At 39.2% G+C, this 21,340-nt stretch overlaps 1 protein-coding gene across 3 annotated transcripts; it reads right to left on the minus strand.

Annotated features, from left to right (window-relative positions):
• Positions 1-324: 324 nt before the first annotated feature.
• On the minus strand, positions 325-4,819 carry MC5R (melanocortin 5 receptor). Of its 3 annotated transcripts, none has more exons than XM_071737088.1 (2): positions 4,568-4,819; positions 325-3,742 (listed from the first exon to the last, which is right to left on the minus strand). In XM_071737088.1, the coding sequence occupies exon 2, from the start codon at positions 3,658-3,660 to the stop codon at positions 2,683-2,685; it is 978 nt and encodes a 325-aa protein (XP_071593189.1). In that variant the 5' UTR covers positions 3,661-3,742; positions 4,568-4,819; the 3' UTR covers positions 325-2,682. The 3 variants fall into 3 exon arrangements, with proteins under 3 accessions (XP_071593189.1, XP_071593187.1, XP_071593186.1); XM_071737086.1 differs by having other exon boundaries at positions 4,560-4,811; XM_071737085.1 differs by having other exon boundaries at positions 4,655-4,797.
• Positions 4,820-21,340: the final 16,521 nt, after the last annotated feature.

The raw sequence follows: 21,340 nt of genomic DNA on the forward strand, positions 1-21,340 counted from the left end.
GATGAAAACATGTCATGGCTTCACAGAGACATGTATTTTATATGCATTCCTATAGTGTGAAAAGCCTTTTCTTTTGCAGTAACTGCCCTAGTCTTTAATTGAAAATGTGTTCATTTCCCTATTTAGCTGTTTTAACACCCCATCCATAAAGTTTACCATGAGGATATGATGCTGACACCTACAGGAACATAGGTGTGAATGTAAATACATTGTATTAGTCTGTGATTCTTTCAGAATGTGTTTTTTAATAAGGCATCTGTTTCCTCTGTGAATAATCTGCAAGGTTAGCAGACACATAACAATTAATAACCAATAACAGTGGAGTTTCCAGCAATCCTGTTTAATATTTCTTCATATGTCTGTGTTTATACATCAAATAAACTTCCAACAAAAAAAGTAATATACAGTCCAAGAAAATACCCAAAGCTATTACAGTTTTGGCTTCATCTTTGTTGATTTACAATTATATACAAGGTTGTCTTATTTCCCATACCCAATGATGGTTAAATAATTCATTTACAGCATCAGCTAGTGCCTTTCACTATGCAATTGCAACGTCTCCTTTTTGCTATTTATATTCCTTGTAGCACAAGCACACTCTTAGCTGCCACTTACAGATAAAGTTAAGAGGTGGACTGAAACAAGGCAAGATTCTCACTATCAATGACAAACTTACTTCTGAAACCCCATTTTCAGGTATAACTGAAAGAAGATTCCAGCACCTCATGAAACATTATCACCATTATACTCACAGTCAATGTTTTAAGGTACCTCCACTGGGACTAACATTCCCACTAATATCAGAGGGAGGTACGTGCAAGCTGCAGGCAGTATATATTTTAAGTTCCAGCACACAAAAGGTACAATCCAGGTGCTAAAGATGCACCTTACTTATACTGTTAGGGACCCCCAAAGCAAATAAACACACAATGTATGCTATATTTCTATATGTGTGGAGAATCTTCTACAGTTATTACACAAGCGATTAAGTTAGGAAGGGAAAAAAATACAATTTTATCATAATACACAAACTGTTTCACAGAACCGTTGAATAATTTGTGTTGAAAGGGACCCGGGGAGATCATCTATTCTGAATCATTCATAGCAGGGCCAGCTTCAAAGTTAGAGACAGCTTTCAACTTAGAGAAGGTTGTTCAGGGTTGTGTCCAGCCAAGTTCTTAATATCTCCAATGATGGCACAGCCACTGGTAACCTGTTCCCATGTTTGAGCACTCTTATAGTAAAAAAGTTCTCCTAACATCTGATCAGGACTTCCACCTTGAATGTATAATCTGAAGCCCATTTAGTTAGTCATAGTCCCTCTATTGACAACAGTTTTGGAGCAACCCAAATCTAAATATAACAGGGTTAATCTTTCAGCTTGTGAGAAGAAGCTATTTTTCCAAGCTCTTTTCTGTCATCTAGTCAGTAGGCTACCACTGCTTGAAATATTTGCATGTCTTATATCTCAGTGCAAGATATGCACAGTCCATTGGCATCAATAAATGAATGCCACAGTTGCACTTTCTTCATCTGTGATAAATCCACAATTTTGCACACTGTACAGCTGCTGCAAAATAGCATGTTCATGACAGCATGACTAGATGCAAATTACTCACACAAAATCGATGTGGGTTTTACCTTAGAATTCTCTCAATAAGGACAAAAATTGTTTCCCTGGGGAGCAAAAATATGGACTATTTTAAACTACATGCACCTGAATTTTTGAAATGTTTTTTGTGAGTGCCTGCTACCCCTTCTTATCATCACTTTTGGTTTTTATCTCCCAGCTGGAAAGATTCAACGTAGAGTAGATCTTCCTCCAGTGAAACACTTTTCTTATGCCTATATCAAGTCATTCACTCAGTCAGTCTTTTCTTTTCCACAAAACATTACACAGCTATCTAGAGGCCATGTAAGCACGAATTTCCTGGCCCTGGTGAATGAAAAAAACAGACAAACTAGAACCACCTCAGCCTTCATATTCAGCCTTTAAAATCCACCTCTGTTACATCCCACTGGTGACAAGAACACTTATAGTCAGATACAACAAGGTGGTTTGTCACACCTGGAAAATCTTGTGGTAACACTGTCCTCTTACATAAAAGTTATTATATGACAGTAGCAGCCATGACTGGAATACAAGACTGCTGGTATGTGCATCTATATGATAGGTCATAACTGTTGGGAGAGGCATGTGAACCCTGATAATTGGATACTTCTCTTACTATATGTCTTCAGAGGGAAATGGCAAAAAACCTGTTAATTCTGGTCATCAGAACAAGCCATGCTCTATCTAGAGAGACAAAGAACATCAAGTGAAACAAACACTGAGAGGCTAATGGGCTGGTTTGCATGGCAGGTCCCACTCGTTGCATTTAACAGAAAGAAAAAGAAGGCTTTCCCTGCATAATCCTCTTATAAGATCCATTTTTCAGTAGGGTAAATACAATTCAAATTTACTTTCTCCTCACGATACAGACGCACTGAGTAACTCCTACCACCCACGTGAGAGAGGTCCAGGGAGGGGTGGGTAAAATTGCATTTAAAAATTGGTTTCTGATTGCCACAGAAATCATGACAGCTGAATGAAGAAAGTTGTTCCATGGGCATTTCAGCAGAATAACAAGATGCAGCACGATGTAGCATTTCCATTCTCTTCCCTGGCTTGGTTTTGTTTTCTTAATACTTGTTTGATAACCCACAGACTGTTCTCAGGTTATAGCAACATATTATCTCTTTGAAAGTCTTTCTCATTTCCTGGCTACGAAAGGCATAAATCAAGGGATCAATCACTGAGTTGCACATGATAAGAATGAGGTACATGTTGAAGTGAGACATGAAGCAAACACAGTAGAGGTTCTGAGGGCAAGAGATCATCAGGATGAGATGAAGGAAGAATGGAGCCCAGCAAACAATGAAGATACCAAGAAGCATAGTCAGAGTGATGGCTCCTTTCATGCTGGTTCTTTGACGGACAGAGTTGTACCCTGGCAAAGCAGCTATTTTCTTCACGTGAGTACGAGCCAGGAGGAACATATGGATGTACAGTGAGACCATGAGAAGCAGCATGGTAAAAAACATAGTGATGAGACAGATGATCACGGAAGTGGATTCATAATAAAGAATGAAGACGATGCCACAGCCCGTGCAAAAGGTCCAGATGCATGCAATAATAAGCCCCGACCTTTTTACTGTCATGATGTTGTGGTAACGCAGGGCATAGAAAATAGTGATGTACCTGTCCACTGCTATAGCCAGCAAACTGCACATAGAAGCTACCACAGATATGCAGATCATTGAATCAAAGACATTGTCTATATGACGGACAAACACATCTTCTATAATTATGTGCCTATTGTTTATTAAGTATATTGTTATGGTCTCCCAAGCATTGGACACACTAACCAGCATGTCAGCCACTGCTAAACTGCAAACAAAAAAATACATGGGTGAATGCAAGTTCTTGTTCTTAACTATCGCAATTATAACTAAGATATTTTCAAGGAGGCTTATGATGCCCAGAATTAGGAACACCTCAGCAGCAATGACCACTTGCTCACATGGTGATGACTTGCTCTTGACAGTAGGCACAGTAAAGTTGCTGCCAAAGGCACTCAGATTTAGTTCAGAAACACACAGCTGGGAGGAGAGGTTCATCTCTGGAAGTAAATACCTTCTGTTCTTTCTGAGGGACTTGCCAAGGAGGGCAGTAAATGCATTTTCCAAAAGGCAAAAGACCCTGCCAAAAGAAATACAGCATGACAAGAACAGGCAGAAGTTGGCAAAACAAATATCACCCATTTCTATTTACTTTGGCTGGTACACATACATTTTCTACACCATATTCCTCTACTGACTCTAAATTAATCTCCAGTTGACTCAGAGTCTTTCTACCCATCCTTACAGGGAAATTATAAACCCAGACTAATGAAGAGATTCATGTACTCTTCAGTCATAGCTTTGTTTATTTTATTCGGTTGCCTAGAAGGGAGCAAAATGTCCTGGAAAGTCTGCTGAACACAGAACAGGAAACAGTTTTCAGAGTTTCAATTCTCAGAGCCCAGAAATCCAGGAGGATATAGTATTAGGCTCAGTTGAATACAATATATATGCTTGAAGTATTATCACAAATAGGAATTGAACATTTGCAGTAAAATATTTAAATGCTTTCCTGGCCTTTTTACTTCTTAATTTTGCATTAATTCTGTTATAAACAGCTTATCTATGCAATACTAGCATGGTCACTCGAGAATATTAAACCCCTAACGAAGGCAAATCCATACATTTCAGGACAGAATAAGGTTACATGATCAGTATGGGTGGAATTCTGTCATAAAAACAGATTTCTCTAATCTAGATCATGAGTATTTCATTTAATGCTTTTTTTGGTAATGAGAATATTCTGGTCAAGTTGCAATCTATTGTATTCTTTACAAGGGGAATGCTTTAAGCTGATTGTAAATGACTTGTTGCAAATAAAATTCAAAGCTTAGCAATCTAAGTAATTTTCATTTTTTAAAAGTGACCTTTTGTATGCAATCAAGAATTAACTGTACCTATTTACCAGAGCTGCTCCTTCAGCTGCTCTTCCTTCTCATCACCTGCAACATTTCCTCCTCCAGAAGGCAGAAGTTTCAGCCCCCCTCCTCACCCGACATCTGGGGACTCCTTGGTCCGAATGGATGACAAAAATAGAGGAACAGGAATGAGTAAATCCATAGAGTCAAGGCTGGTCACGTATAAATTACTCACTGTGCAACTGCCTTTTTATAGACTCCAAGCAATAATGACTTCAGTACTCAAACCCTGGCTCCTCCTCCCCTTCCTCGTCCCGCTCAACTTCTCTTCAGAGATTTTATTAGCAGAGGTTTGGGTTTTTACCACCATCTAGTGGCCTTGTCTCTCTAAGAGAACAAAAATTCAGCATCAACTTTTTAAATTATTAGAGGGGGAAAAGACCTGGGCATGCTCCTTTCAAAAAATATTGTTTTGTATTTGTTTTCTCTGCTGTTTTTAATTCTGACTGGCAGTAAATTCACTGCTGCTAGAATACTCCAAAAGAGGTGGGGGCAGAAGATTGTTACTGAAGTGAGCATTATACTTTCAAACATTATACATCACTTTTATAGAGTATTTCACAGTTATAATTCTGCAAGAATAAGAAACACACTGGTACAAAACTTGGAAAATGTACAGTCAAGCCTGTCACACCACTAGTGGAGAGTATAACCCAGGTAATCTGTGTGGAAAAGTAGAAAAAAAACCCAGTAATGTTTAGGTGCCCTTGTTGGAATAGAGATTTTCATGCTGATTTGGAAGTACACAGCACACCATGCTGGAAGCCCCTGGCCAGGGCTTCCTGAGGCAGATGTGAAATCCCCAGTTTTTAAAGGGTCTAAAAGCTGGCAAATTCAGTGCTCAGCATTACAATGGCTGAAGTTCCCCTGTGGGTCCAGCAGTCAGGAAGGCCATTCTGCTTCTGGGCCTTTCCCTAAAGCTGGCAAAATCAGGAAGAGTCTTTTCTTTAGCAAATGCCTGCAGACAGGGATGCAAAGCACACACCTTCTGGACACTACCAAATACCCTTTATGCTACCCACTAACCAGCCAGCCCAGTACCACACAGGATCTGCAGTTAGCTTCTGATAAAATATCTCTGCTTCTCCAAATCACCACCTTTCCACAAATAAAGGGGTTAGGTTTTTATCACAGCATATAACAGCTTCAGATGCTTATTTTTAATTTATGGCTTTCTTCTTACAGAAACGCCACCAACAAACTTTATTGTTATATCCTGGGCTACTTTTATGTTTTCAGTCTCCAAATAGAGTTTATTGTTATAATGCAGCTAAATCCATATTTCTAATAATTAAATTTCACAGAAGCTTCCTCTATTGGTACTGCTAGCTTCATTTTAGGGACACTTAAAGAAAAATAGTCCCTGTGCCGAAGGAGTCAGTGAAAAGCCTTTTTATTCGACTAAAATGGCTGCTCTAGCATTACCCATTTATAGTCTGGAGATGAACGTTGTATGCCCCTTCTCCCCATTAGAGAAAAGAGAATTTAGGCTATCACAAAAGTGACATAGAAAATATATGCTCAAGTGTAGCTGTTAGATCTGAGCAGATAACATCAGCTGGTGAGCATTGGTGCTCCCTGCTGTATCTAATCTACCTCCTTACCAAATCTGAGCTCATAGGTCTTCTCTATGACCAAAATAAAACAATAGGGGATGCCCATCTGCAGTTCTCTTTCTGTTGTGTAATGTTCAGCAAGTTTTAGCCCTCCTAAGTTATCTCTGGGTAAAAATTCCTAATCATATTTGGTTATTTTCTGCATAGCTTCTGATTTTCCTACTGTAGACCCTGTAAATCATACACATAAGAGTAAAATTTAACTTCTTTCACTGTTGCAATATCTGCCAATAACTGAGAAGTCATTGTGGTTTTTCCACTTCCAGTTATTTCTCTTCCAGTATCCTACTTTTTTATTACACTCCCTCTTAAAACTCTGTTCATCTTCCCACTTATATTCCTCTGGATATTCAGTTTAATAAAGTTCTTTGTAGCCCAGCTTAGCTCCCTTTACAAAAGTTCTCACTGTACCTGGTAGGACCCAGTAGCCCAGCTGGTTACAAGAAATAAATCACACATCACACTGGTGGTTTGGCTCTTATTCCTTAGAGCAATGCCAGGCCTCTCACATAAAAATTATGAATCAGCCCTTGGATTCTTCTTCTACAAGCCAGGTGTAATCCCTGGTACAAGTCTCTATGCTAGACAAAGAAACTCCCTTATTTACAAAGCTTGCAGAAAAATTGCCTGCCTGAAAATTGATAGTGAAGTTTGTTTATGTTAGTGGATGAAAAAAAAAAAAAAAAAGAAAAAATTAACATTGCTGCAGCAAGCAGCTATACACATCCCAATTTAAGAAGCAAGTAGCTGAAGGGCCACCCCATTAGCACTGGGTGGAGGCATGCAGGTGAGTTATAAGCACCACAAGGAAAGGGGCACAAGAGCAGATCTTTGGATTATCCCAGGAAGAATCCGAGTGGATTCACTTCCCAGCTGGAGGACTCCCAACTGAATAGTCTGGTCTTTCAGATGCTCAGGATTTTGGTGCTCATCTGCCTTGTTTACTCAGCAAAATAAATTCTCTGTCTCTACAGACAGGTTCATTCTTCTTGTTTTTCAAGGCAACAAAGACCATGTTTGGATTGCCAGTAAAAATGAACAATTTCATGCATGGCAAAGCCTGCATTGGCATTTAGCTACTGGGCTGTACCAACCAGCACAGGACTCCTGGAGCACACATAGAGAGGGCACCCTGAGGAACACACCAAGGACTCTGTCTTGTCCTCAAAGCAGCCTTTGCTTTCCATTTGTGGAAAGAAGGGAAGGGAGGTTGGACTGGGGGGTTGGGGCTGGATACACAGCTCTCCCTGCAGTCTAGAAACAAGCACATCTGGGTCATACACCGAGGAAACTGGAGCTGAAGCCACTGGGAGTGCTCCTGAGGTACATAGTGATCACAAAATGGATATTAAAATTTAGCTTTAGGAAAAGGAGTTTTGTTCTGTACTTCATGGAACACCTTACCCTGACATAAGAAAAAAGCTAATTGGTGAGCTCACCAAGAGTTTGGGCTTCCAGACAAAAAGATCAAAAGTGTCCCAGAAGGACATCTGTGAACATAAAAAAGGAGCAAAACATGATGTCAACAGGGAAAGAGATATCAGGGCTTTTTCTGGTCCCATACCATTTCTTTCCATTTGGAAGCAGTGAGAGAGTACAGAAAGCTGCTCCAGCCATCTGTCTGCCTTCATCAGTGTCCAGGGTAAGAGCCATGACACATCACTGACAGAAACACCTGGTCTCTGCTTGCCACCATCACCACCCCAAAGCTCCCCTTCACCCAGCATTTCCACTGGGACAGGAGAGGCTATGCCTACCCTTACCTGTAGCCCAAGTTACATCATGTCAAAACCAGCAGGGTTTTGGATGCTGCCTTCACAACAGCAAGATGCTGATGTTATTAATGAATATATAAATGAGGCCAACAGTACAACATGCCCCAGAGAAGCTTCTGTGAAAAGAGATTATTAAAGTCAGATAAATTTTGGTATTAATCTGTGCTAATCTTAAGAGGTTCAGGGAAGAGGTTTACTGAAGCTAATACAAATCTACTCAGTGTGTCTAGTGCTAATACATTGAAGTAATTTAATTCCAGTGTCCTTCTGTAGCTATTTTTATCTGCTTGACAAAAATACATTTGTCCTCCCTTTCATAATGTAGCTCTGGATTGGTGCTATTGGCCTGTTTATGAAATCTCTCCTCTGTCTACTCCTTGTCTGTGCTGTCATTAGCAGACTGAGCCCCAAGGCATCTTCTCAGACACCAGTCTCCTCTAAGAGATAACCCATGAATCCAGAGCAAAAGTGAAGATCATGGCCTTATCTGCATATGGATACATAACCACATAACAAACGTTCTCTGATTTTCAGACTGAGAAAACAATTTCTCTTGACTTCTGTCCTGAATAGCTTTGGCTGGGCCCCATCAAGGTCCCCCCTATTGCCTCACCAGCATTAACAGCCAGTTAACCTTTAATAAAGACAAGCAATTAATCCAGACAAAAAAAAAAAAAAAAAAGGCATCAGTCCTTCTTGTCTTTAAAAAAAAAGGTGGACAAAGGGACAATACTTCGATTCCCTCCTCTGTCCATTGGACAACTGAAAGCCTAAAAGTTTGGAGTCTGAGGTAAGCAGTAGCATGGTGAATACATTCTTTGACATCATGGCCCTAATCTTCAAAACAATGCTTGATTTTTTTTTTCCATGAGAATCACTGAAAAACAGAAAAAATATATTAAAATTTCACATAAGCTGTGCCTTGCCAAAGGTTAGGATCAGCCATAGTTAGTATGACTGCACTAATGCTTCTCATCATCACTTCTTTCATCTGAGTGCTTCCAAATGGTCTGAGATAATCTCCAGCCACTCAGTTAATACCTATCAGTGGTGTTTCTCCCATCAGAGTAGAAAGCTATGAAAGATGCAATACAGTATAAAAGGCATATTTGATATATGTTAATATTGATATAGTTAATATATATATTGATATATATATCAATATCTATATCAATAGATATAGATATCAATAGATACCAATAATATACTGATATAGTTAATAAACTAGGCTAGACAATGTCACAACTAGCCCCCTAAACAGTAAGAGGCTAATGAGAGGTTTAGTAACCACCATTTTTATGTGCCTTCTAAGGGGAGCCAATTCCCATAATGAATCATCCCCTAATATTGTTGGAGCAGTGCAGACCTGCTGAATCAGAGAAGTGCCAGCTACAGACTCAAAAAAACACAGATGCCTGATGAAATACAGTAGAAACTTTCTGACAGACAGGAGGGTTAATTCAATAATGGACAAACAGACTGAAAAAGAAAAAATACCAACGCTGAGCAGATTCTTCTTATATACTGCTTTCTACAAAAGTACTTCCTGCTAGGCCACAGGGAAGACTTAATGTCTATACCACTAGTATAATGATCTAAAATAAGTGAATAAAAATGGTACTTTAATTATATACTATAAGATATTACATGTCATGTTTCTGAAAGCTTATCTTGAAGTATGGCAAAGGCATACAATAAGAGCACATTGTACATATGCTTCATAAAATGCTTGTGCATGAGAATAATTTTATATAGGTATATAAAATGCTGATAATAAATGTTGCATCATTCAGATTTGGGACATTGACATTTGAGTATTTCAACTTTTTTAGAGACCAATTCTGTGAGTGCTGACACATAATACCCAGCCTAAACATTCAGAATTTTTCTAGTTTTCCACTGTGGTCCATTAGCACCAGTACTGCATCCACATTAGCTGCCAGGTAGACCTCACAGTCACCCATTTGCCACTAAATATTCATAAGTAGATCATTCTTTTCCCAGCAAGAACCAGCTGACTTTATTTTCACTTTTCTTGAGGGGATCTAAGAAGTACCCCAGTCCAAGATTCTTTTTGTTTCCGATGGGACCAGCATGGGGTTTGTTTCACAGGAGTTCTCTCTGATTTTAACTGGCCTGCCCTGTAATGACATCCTACCAATAATTTCCCTTGGCTCAAGAAACAGAGGTCTCATTTTTCATGCCAAAGTCCTTTTAAAGGACTGGTTTGAACAGGCCAGACACACATCCACTTTTCCCTCTCACCTGCGTTACAAGTACACGAAGACACTGAATCTCAAACCTCCACAGCCTGATTGGAAACACAATCCTGGTATTGGTCTTCTGCCCTAAAGTTTCACACATTCTCAACATACAAACCCATTATGAAATCTGGGCTTTACTTTTGTACTACCTACCACCAGGGTCCAGCTCTGGTTTCTCTGGCAGCTGAACACCACCTTTCCTTAAATGTCATCTAGTTGTGAGCTCCCTGGTTTAGACTTTCCATGTTCCTCATGACACAAAAATGAACATATTTATGGACAGGCACCACACAGGGTTTCCAGGCACAACACTGAATTTACTTTAAGAGATAAAAAACAAGAGGTGACAACTCTAGTAAACAAAAAACTACTAGTAAACAAAAAAACTTCTAAAAGCAATGCACTATGAGTGGGTCACTCACTTCCCTGGGAGTCTCCTGCATGTCCATGTGAGTATAAATGAGATTCCCTGAACAGCTGCTCACTGCCCTCCTCCCTCCTGCCAGATGAGTTCTCCCCTGGGAGCATCATCCTCCCCTCCCCATCCTGGGTTGGCTGCATGCTGAGAGCAGAGAACCCTGACAGCTCCATCTCTCTGTCCTGTGCTGCCTCTGAAGTCACGTCTTGGCATTTCAGCCCAACTTGGGGATGACACACATAATGAAGGACAACACTGAGAAGATGTACAGTGAGAATAACCATAAATTCTCTGGAAGCACAAGGATACATCACTGCACACACAACACTGCAGATGTAGCCATGTGTGCATGCAGTTCCTATCTAGACCAGTGGAAATGTCTCTGATTCGATACATATGATGACTAAGCATAAATATATGTGCTGCTTGGGCAGTTTTCAAGAATGCTGTGACAGCACTATCAACACTTCTCTCTTTTGAAGTAGCTTCCAATTTTATTTCAAATGTCTCTGTACTGATGTACAGCTTCTTTCCTAAATCTCTATTCAGGATGGTAAAAAATGCACTTAGATCCTATCTAATGGGGTGCCTTAACGCACCAAAAATTAATATTAAATAATAAACATTTAGCTCAGAACTGATGGTTTTGTGGGGGTTTTTTGCCAATCCCTTACTACACTACTTTTTCTAAGCATGCAATATACAGTATCTGGTTTTGTGTCAGAATAGTTTTTTTATTTACTGAAAGAAAAAATTTAAATCCCCCCCCAAAAAAAAAAAAAAAAACAAAAACAACCCACGTTATTTCAGAAATGAGAATTACTTGTGTTCTAGCATTCACCTGCTAAGGAATGAAAATGTGGAGTTTTGCTATGGCTGAAACCAAAGATGTAAAAATTTAAATTCTGTTAGCCAGAAACAAACAGATCTGGAGAAAGAAAGTAAGTCCAGTGTTGTCTCTGAACCCAGAATATTGTCTTCCATACTGAAGTAACCAGAGTATTCAGGTATACTAGTGAGAAGCTAAATCAGTTTACACTAAAGCATTGTCCTTCATGGCAAGCTGTTTGCTGACATAAAAAAAAAAACCAAGCAACTCTCATCAGCCCCTCAAATTCACTGCATTTAAAATTTTAGGGACCATTAATCCCTCACCAAAGCATGTACTATGTGCCCAGCTGTATTTAATGTCTAAACCAGTATTAATACTGAAGCAGAACCTGAGAAAATTCCTGTTATACTGGTTTGGTGAAGCTGCCTGTAAGCTGCAGTTTTCTGATTTTCCTGGGCTTACAAATACCCTGGTTATAAAAGAAGATGGGAAGATAATTCCTTTTCAGCAGATTTGAAGCATGAACTAAGAAAATTATTCTTCTTTTTCCCCAAAGAAACAACTAAAAAAACCCACAATGGTTTCAGAGGGCAGGCTGCCTCTAGAGTAAGCTCTGGTTCTAATGTAAATAACCCAGAAATCCCAATGCATGGGTTAATCATTTAAATGGATGGCAGATTTGTGTCTCCAATAAATCAGGACTGCTATTGGATAAACTGGGAAATCAATTTCTGCATGAGCTAAGCTGACCTATGCTATGGTCTCTCAATTGAATTACATTTCTCCATGCCATCTTTGATTGCTGTTAAATAAAAAGAAAAAAATTGCTGGACATCTACAATCTTTCTTACTTTCTTTTGCTGATCTCTTCAATTATTGCAGCACGGAGGTCAATGCTGGCTAAACATAGTGGCCCTCAAAGTGGTGAAAAGCTGCATCTTTGGAAAAGTGACCTTCATGCTTATTAAAGATGTTGAATGTCTAAAATGCACCTCAAATCAATGGCTAGCTGAAAGCTGGGATTGAAATATTTCCATTAGGGGGATAAAAGACAGACACTTGAAAATTCTGGAAAAAAATCTGAAGCTGTAATCTTAACAAAAAAATCAAACTAAATTTTTCCTGTGAATCTGTATGTGAGTTGCCAGCCCCCACAGCCTCCAGGGCTGGCAGGCAGAATGAGCACTCTTCAAGAAAATGGATGGGGAGTCAGTAGGGAAGAAGCAGCTGTGTAGACCTCACAGCAGAGCAACAAAATGATTTTTCCACGTGTCCATATAAGACAAGCTGATGGAGCAACAGTTTGATACCACAGAAACATCGTGGCCTTCTAGATCCGGTGACAATCCCTGTACTGCTTGTACTCTCCCATGGATGTATAGAACCACCACCAGTGTTGTGACACAAGTTTAAGCAGCAAGAACTGCACTCATTTGTGTAACTCCATTAATGTCGGTTATGTCCCACAGATACAAGAAATGGCTCTGATTCACAAAACCAGCTGTATTTTTATCACTTCATCCTGGACTGTCAATTCCCTGAAGGCCTGCAGGGAACAGCAAAGGTCAGAGCACCTGATTAAAAACATGCAAGCATTAACTTTCACTTCAGGGAAAGTAGTAGCAGTGTAGTCATCTTATATATATGCAAATATTTTTATTCAAGAGAAGGGGACAAACAAGTTAATCTAAAGTTTCAGATCAATTAGAAGAATCAGGGCAAAGAGAAATTGTGGTTCTCCTCACTTTTCTCCAGAGAATAAACTTGCAGGCAGAGCAAGTTCATAGGCACTCATTCAAAGAACAGAATGAAAAAAAAGGAGTCTTACTTCCATCAATGAGAAAGAAATGCACTGTCAGCATACACCTCAGATCTAGTGACAGAACTAATACTGACCTGCATTACCAAAATTATCAAGTTCATTGATACCATCACTTCTGGAAAACAGCCAACACAAAGTACACTTTCCAATGCAGATTTCAGCTTTATCTGTAGGACCGTTTGACTTTGTTTTATTATATAGTAAGAAGCAAACCAGAGAAAATCAATTATCTCATCAAAAACATTCTACTAATTTGAGGTTGGCAATGAAATACTGATTATGGTGGTGAGAGTTACAATCAACTGCTACCAATGCATTGAAAATAAGCATGGGAAAACAAAACTTAAATTGACACACATTTTTCTTTTTGAGATTTATAGAAGTCTATTCTTAGAGACTTCTAAACAAGACTAGGAAAAAAATTTAGTACTTCTGTCATAAATAAAACAACTTAAAATACAAAGGCAATGAAATACAAAATACAATGAAAGTTTAATATTATTATAGAATTGGTAATATAAGAGAGAGAATTTAATCAACTAATGAAATTTCCATCTCTTCGTCTTCATTAGAGCCTTCCTAAAAGACAGTAAATTCATCAGTAGCTGGATGCTTCTTTTTAATGTCTTCTTACACTACCTTGAGATTAATACAGTGAGCCTGTGAAGCACCATAGAATAACAGGAAGGCCATAGCAATTTCTTAGACATGTTTCTATAAGTTAGAGGATGCAGTGAGAAAAATTTTAGGACATGATCCAGTGGGAGTGATATTTTTATCATAGAATCATAGAACTATCTTAGTTGCAAAAGATCATCAAGTCCAACTGTTAACCTAGCACTGCCAAGCCCACCATGTTCCCAAGTGACATATCTGTATGTCTTTTAAATATCACCAGGTATGGTGACTCAATCACCTTCCTGGGCAGCCTGTCCAATAATTAATAACCCTTTAGGTGAAAAAAATTTTCCTACTATCCAACTTATATCTCCCCTGGTGCAGATCAAAGCCATTTCTTCTTATTCTATTGCATGGGTGATCTTGAAGGTCTTTTCCAACCTGAGCTGTTCTATGAGTCTATGTTACACCCACCTCACTATGAGCTCCCTTCAGGTAGCTTTAAAGAGCAATAAGGTGGGTCCTGAGCCTCCTTTTCTCCAGACCAAACATCCCCAGTTCCCTCAGACATTCCTCACAGGACATGTTCTCTAGCCTCTTCACCAGCTTCATTGCCCTTCTCTGGACATACTCCAGAACCTCAAAGTCTTCCTTCTAGTGGGGGGGCAAAACTGAACACAGTATTCAAAGTGCAGTTTCACCAGTCCCAAGTGTAGGGGGAGGATCAAAACTGTTTTGTTAGCTTTGATGTTTTCCACAGCCACACAGAGATCTGGTTAACACCAGCTGGGCCTAAACCATGACAACCTGATGCTGAAATCTTGGTTAAAATATATCATACTTAGAGAAGCTCTGCTCTGGCATTTTCCTCTGAAACCAACTGCTTTATCTAAATGCCTTTTTGAATGAACATTTTCTTTCAGTACCATCTGCACTTATTTACTGTTTGCAAAAAAGAAAAAGGAAAAAAAAAAAGACAGCATTACTGTTAACAACAAAGATTACTACATGCATTCGTGACTGTGGTTTGATTGCGAGTTTTCTACCCCATATGCTTCCTTTGCACAGTTTGAAAAATCTTGAGCATGACCCCTTTATTTGCTTCAGACTTTTTAAAATGTTGTTACTTCAAAATAGACTAGAAAATTTTCTTTGATGAAAGGATAGGTATTGTTCTGAAGCAGTTGTGTGGTTGCAGTCACGTGGATGACAGCCAGATAATGGATTTCGGAAAAATAGTGCCTTAAGATTATCTTTTAGTGCAAGGACCAGAGTTCAGTCTTTGCAATTAAATGTTACCCAGGCTGAAGGAAATTCTACTGCCTCTTTTCCTAGCACAGGATGACCAGGTGATCTTAACCTCCAGCTCCTACATTTGGACGTATGAAGACATGAAACATGCTGCTATGTTTGGATGCACAGGAGCAGGACAACAGCAATAGCATGAGTCACCTTACTTACATCTCCTATCTTGGGTAGCAAACACTCTTTCAAGTATTTCTCCCTGTCAGCCAAAGGTTTTGGCATTCCCAAGTGTCCTCTTGTAGCACCAGATGTATTCACATAAAATTAGGTGATTGCGTGAGAGACATGCAGGAGATGAAGCTCACTTGAGGAGTCAATTTTCATCTCAGGGCAGAGATAGAGCAGAGCTACACTACCCACTGTATCATCCCATGCTACAAACATCAGTCTGTGGTACAGAGCAGTGGGGGGAAGCTGTGGGGAAGAACTTCCATTATGATAGAGTAGAGGGATGTGTCTGGAAAAAAAGCAGTCAAACACTGCCACTGATAGGGGAAGTCAGAGTTCTGGAGTTAAACATAGCAGCTTTTTCACTAGCCTCTTTGCTGGCATTTTATTTGCCACAGAAAACATTACTTCTGATGTTTGTAACACCATAGCTACTACGTTATAAATCTTTCTCTGACGAAGCCCACTGCAGAATGAAAGCCTCTCTGGAATAAGTTCTGCTGGCACAATTGTAGTATTGATAACACCTTGCCTCTTTTCAGAGTAAGCTTTTCATGTACACAAACCTTAAAGATATGGGGGTTGGGTTTTCAAATCATGTTTACTGAGCCCTTCTTATAAGAACAACTGCTTTCCCTCCACGCTGCCTCCTACATATCCCCACAGATATGTGACTCAGGCAATATGAAACCCCAGGTCACAACACAATCCTCTGCAAATCTGCCTTGTTTCTCCAGTTGGATTTTTTTTTTTTTTTTAGCCTGACACTTCTCAATTCATATTTAGTTGTCCCCATCAGAGTGAAAGGCTCACCATGGCCATCCCACAGCATCCACTGTCCTGCTCAGGCTCAGGCTCATGCTCCCAGGGGCTCCACTCACACACACCACGTTTATAGTTCAGTGACAATTTATTCTCCAGGTTAGATATGTAAGGTGATAAGGGGCAAAGTGTTGTACCTGTGCCAGGAGCAGGCACACACACTGAGGACTGATCATCACTGTGCTGGGAACAGCTCTCAGACAACGGAGCTGGAGCAGCAGAAATCCCAGCTGGCACATGGTACCTAAGAGGGCCACTTGTGTTTCTCTGGCAGGGGTGAGAAATTAAAGAAAGCCATGTAAATGTTTTCCACTAGCCCAGTTTTCTTTCACTGGTCCAAATTAAAGAGTCACTTTAAGAATAATTTCTTTTTCAAATAGCATTTGAATAAAGACAGTGCCCTCTGCTTGATCCACAAGAGAAGTGGGCTTATTTCTTTGCAATGAAAGTAATAAATTAGCAGTATTTTGCAAATTCCAACCTTCTCATAAGTTGAAACTCTGCCCTTTGCTTTCAGTCAGGAGACAAACTGTCATATTTAACTACTAGATGTAAGATTAATGTAATTTTTTACTTTTAAAGCCATGAAAGTCATGTTGGGATTTTACTATTAAAATAAAGTAAAAACTACAGAAGACTTTCAGGGAAACTTTGATGAGCCATGTAAAATACAGATACTTCTTAATATATACCTTAAAATATGATTTAAGGGTCATGTCTAGTTCAACTGTTACCTGCAGAGAAGGCACAGTGACCTATCCTCCAAGCAGAAACACCAATTGATTTCAGAGAAAGCATTGGGAGCTCTCAGAACATGAAGAGGGCTCTGCTTTAATAAAAATTCGAGCCTAGAGCTTTTAACAGGAGCACTCTATCCAATCTTTAAAGCACATAATGAAAAATTGTCCGTAAGTAGTTCAAAACAATTTGTTTCCTGATACAACTTTTTCTCTTCAAGGGCACTTTGACCACAGATTAGGAAACTGTGACAGTTTCGAGGAACATATTCAAACAGATGGGAGCTGGATGTTGCACTGAACAGGCAGGTGAGACTTTCAGGAGTGAGAAAAGCCCTGTCCAGAAATTCACCCAGTTCACCCCTTTGCTTCTACCTGTTCCTTTGATGTTATTAAAGGCAACCACAGCTGTATTTTACTCACTGAAGTTACTGGAAGTCACCTTGGCCATTAGCTGTAGAAAGCTACTCAGCTGTTGATTTAGGGTTTGATATCCCTGAGTACGTGGCTGCTGTTATTGCAGTGCAGAAGTATAAAATCAGAGATTCTCTTCAATGGTAGATTGTTCTACTGATGCTGCAGAGGTAATACAGATTTTCTTCCTCGTCTCCTTTTTAGATTATGCAACTAAATTATTTTTCTGCGCAGAATTTTCCAATTCATATATAGATGTGAGAGAAAAAGAATGCCTGCTTCAGTTTTCTCTTAATAGTTTTTTTTTCTTTCTGGTCACCTAATAAATACAAAATAAAATGTGATCCCAGCCTGGCAAAAAGCAAGTTATTCTTCTTAAGCCAGTAAATAAAGGATGCTAAATATTGCACAATGGAAAAATTTTCTACAAAACTTCCTATTCCAATGATGCACTGCTCTCACACAATTGTCAAGAAACAGCTTGGTTCTTCTCTAAGGAGCCCCTGCACCAACCCAACTCAGTAAAGACAAGCAAGCAGGTAGTGCATTGTGACCAGACACAGCAATTAGCACCTTCCTCATCTGCTGTTAATTGTCTACACAGAAACAAGATTTGTAATAATGCTGAACTCCAGCTGTCACTTGGTTACACTAACTGTGCACCCATCAGATTTTGAAACTTAAAACAATGCAGACATAAACAGAAGAATATTTAATATTTAACATAAGTGTTTAATCAGGTCTCAAGGAGGCAGAAAATGATGCTGCCTGTTTGGGATGAAGTAGACCACTGTAACAATTACCTGTATTGGAGAGAGGATAAGACTGCAGAAGCTGTGAAAGATAACATTGTATTGCTGCTCAACAGATGGAGCTAAAATACATAATGTAGCCACCAGTAATAAGGTTTTCTATTGCCCTGTATCTTACTATTTTGCCATAAGGGGGAAGAGCATCGTAGACCCTTAAACTTGCTCAATCTTACTACCATGTCACTTGTTTTATATGGTACACACTGACCTTCAAATGTCTGTGCACACAAATTATTTTGGTAGCTAATTAGATTGGCTTTATATATTCATTATGATTTGAAGGATATTTTAGGAAAAATTTTACATGTCCAGCCACAAGGGACCTGGTTTTGAAAGGCTGTTGAACATCTTAAAAAAAAAGAAAAAAGAAAAAAGAGAAACAGGCCCTTTTATATTATATTCAGTAAGGTAACTTAAAAGATAATGTCTAAAAAGAGGAACCTTTTAAAATTCAGCTTTGTTGCAGTGTAGAGGGCCAGACCAGCAAATAACCAAACATACCCTTACTGGTCACTTGTTTGCCCCTGTCAGGGGATCAGGAACAAATAGAAGGAAGCTGAAAAGACTTGTGGACCGAGACAGTGACAGTTTAATATGGAAAGCAGAAGCTCTGTGCACAGGCAAAGTAAAACCAAGAATTCCTTCACTGCTTCCCATCAGCAGTTGAATGTTTAGCCTCTTACAGGAAAGCAGGGCCTCAGCATGCAGAACAGTTATTTGGGAAGACAGATGCCATAACCACTAATTCCCCCCTCCTTTCCCCCAGCTTTTACTGCTGACCACATCACATGGTATGAAATATCCCATTGCTCAGCTGGGGTCAGCTGTCCCCTCACAAATTCTTCTACACCCCCAGTCTTTGTAGGGGGGGGTTGCAGGGACAGCCTTGATGCTTGACCAGCACTGGTTTAGCCACAAATGCAAAGCTTGGCACAATATAGGCTGCTGTGAACTCTATCCCAGACAGACCCTGTGCAAGTACTTTCCATATTTTTGATTTCTCCCCTGTTCATGCAGATTTTGACAGTACTAGTTTGTCTAAGTATTATTTGTGCTATTCCAACTATTGTTTTTGGCACATATGCTTATTGAAAGCCCACTGGGCAATGAAGCTAATGCTTTTATAATGAATATTAAGCTAATGCCCTCAATTAAGTTGATATAGAAGAGGGAATATGGTAAATGAATTTTGAATGCTTACAGCATTACAGCATTGTACATGGAAATACAAGTCTAAAATATGTATAACAATGATTTAGTAACACAGAGACAACATTTCTACCTTTAAGAAAAATCTGCACAATTACATTTTATTACACTTTTATTCATAGATTAAAATTAATTATGTAAAGCAGCAAAGTCATTAAAATTTACCTTGTCTGTGATGTCTTTATCACGTAAAATTCCTAGAATTGAGCAAGTGGTCATAGACTTAACTCTTCTGCAACATTTGAAAAAAATCTCTTGATAGGTGGGCAGTGCCTGGAAAGTATTCTTCATTTAGGTTAAACAAGGGACCAGGTAAATATGCCGTGTTGAGATCTCACCTGTATCACACAACAGGTTGTTTGTGATGGTGTGAGTGATGTCAGTCAGGACAACATGCAGACAGATCTCAGTTGCTGTTGCACATTTACTCTGAGGCAGAAACACACACACGTAACATAAAGAGGGAACAATTACACACTAGATACATAAAAATACCTGAAAAGGAGCTGAGAAGGAGCCAAGAAGGAGCTTTCTGTTGAAGTACTAGCTGGGAAGACATTTAAGATTGAAAGAAGTTAACCCTATTTGATTGCTGTCTCCCTTGTCAAGGAAACAGGACATTCAAGGCCTTTTTGTTGAAGAAGGAGAATTTGCTCATTGTAAGGATCCTGTCAGTGTAGAACAAGTTTTAACAGCTCCTTGCTCATGACTGGACAAATAGGAAGAACGGCTTTCTTTAATGTGCTTTACTGATTCCAAACTCACTTTACTTACTCAGAAACTCAGACTGAAGTCCAGGTAATATATTTAATCCTTTTAAACTAAACAACTGTCTTCATACATCATCTCCAAAGATCCTGAATATGGCTTTAACTATGTCTTTGCAATGCAATTTATACCTTTGTTTGGTATAACTGAGGACACACTCCAAAAAGAAGACAAAAGCACAGGTCAGCTAACTTGTCCTACATGACTTTTACTGATGCTTGAGAGGTGTAAAAAGCCATTGTAAGGCAATGTTGCTGACATTGTATGGCTGGTGGCTGAGGTATCCAATGTATCATGTGTGAATGAAGCAGCCTTAAAGAGATGAGTACACCAAAAACTGCAGCTCTTCTGCACTCTGTATGATGCTTCTTTCAATATCCAGGGGGAAAGGCAAACCGTACAATTTCCATAGGTAACATATTTATATTTCACTCCTACACATTCTTGGGCAGCTGGATCCCACCCACCACTTGTATTTCCTGGTAAATCATCTCAACCTCTGTGAGGAGTGCAAGGATCTTTTTTATGAAACACACTCAAAGCAGTGAGTGGGTTTAGTATTGTACCCTCACTTACCAGAGGTTTAGCCTGCTTATAGCCAAATCTTCAGGGACAATGAACAGCACCTCTTACTTCATATACATCATCCAGTAGCATTACATCCCACACCCTCACCTGTTGTGACAAAAATTGTGAAATTTTTCTGTAATTATGAGCTAATTTTTTGCCTTTTTTTAGCAAGAGAATAGAAGCAATTTGCTTTCTGCTTGTGCAGGTAGAATTGTTTCTTTTTTCTGATTACATCTGACAGGGTTCCAAGGGCTACAGTATATGTTGCAGGGCCACTGCTTGCTGTGGAAAAATGATCATCACAGTTGGTATAATTACACCAAACTAATTGAAACAGAAGAGATTCCTGGGCAGTAATGAGTGGTAAAGAAGATTTAATGGGCTATAATTCTACAGAAGCCAATCTCAGTCACTCACTACTCCTTCAGTAGCTGTCTTATGCTAGGTCCAACCTCAGCAAAACTGCACAAAATACCAGATGAAAACCTCAATGTGCACTGCAATAATATGATCTTTAATGTTCCCAACAACATATAGAACTTTAAAGGTTGTATTGTACACACTAATAAAAATCTCATGGTGCTCAGATCTGTGCAATATTTTCATTTCT

The sequence above is a fragment of the Heliangelus exortis genome, chromosome 2, assembly GCF_036169615.1.
Source record: "Heliangelus exortis chromosome 2, bHelExo1.hap1, whole genome shotgun sequence".
Lineage (NCBI taxonomy): Eukaryota > Metazoa > Chordata > Aves > Apodiformes > Trochilidae > Heliangelus > Heliangelus exortis.

What these genes read in the sequence shown, in the direction of transcription:
- MC5R (XM_071737085.1), bottom strand. Translation starts at nt 4,722, where the DNA reads ATGGATTTACTCATTCCTGTTCCTCTATTTTTGTCATCCATTCGGACC. An exon ending in AAGGAGTCCCCAGATGTCGG is followed by an intron (nt 3,743 to 4,654) that starts GTGAGGAGGGGG and finishes TTCTTTTGGCAG; the next exon opens with GGTCTTTTGCCTTTTGGAAA.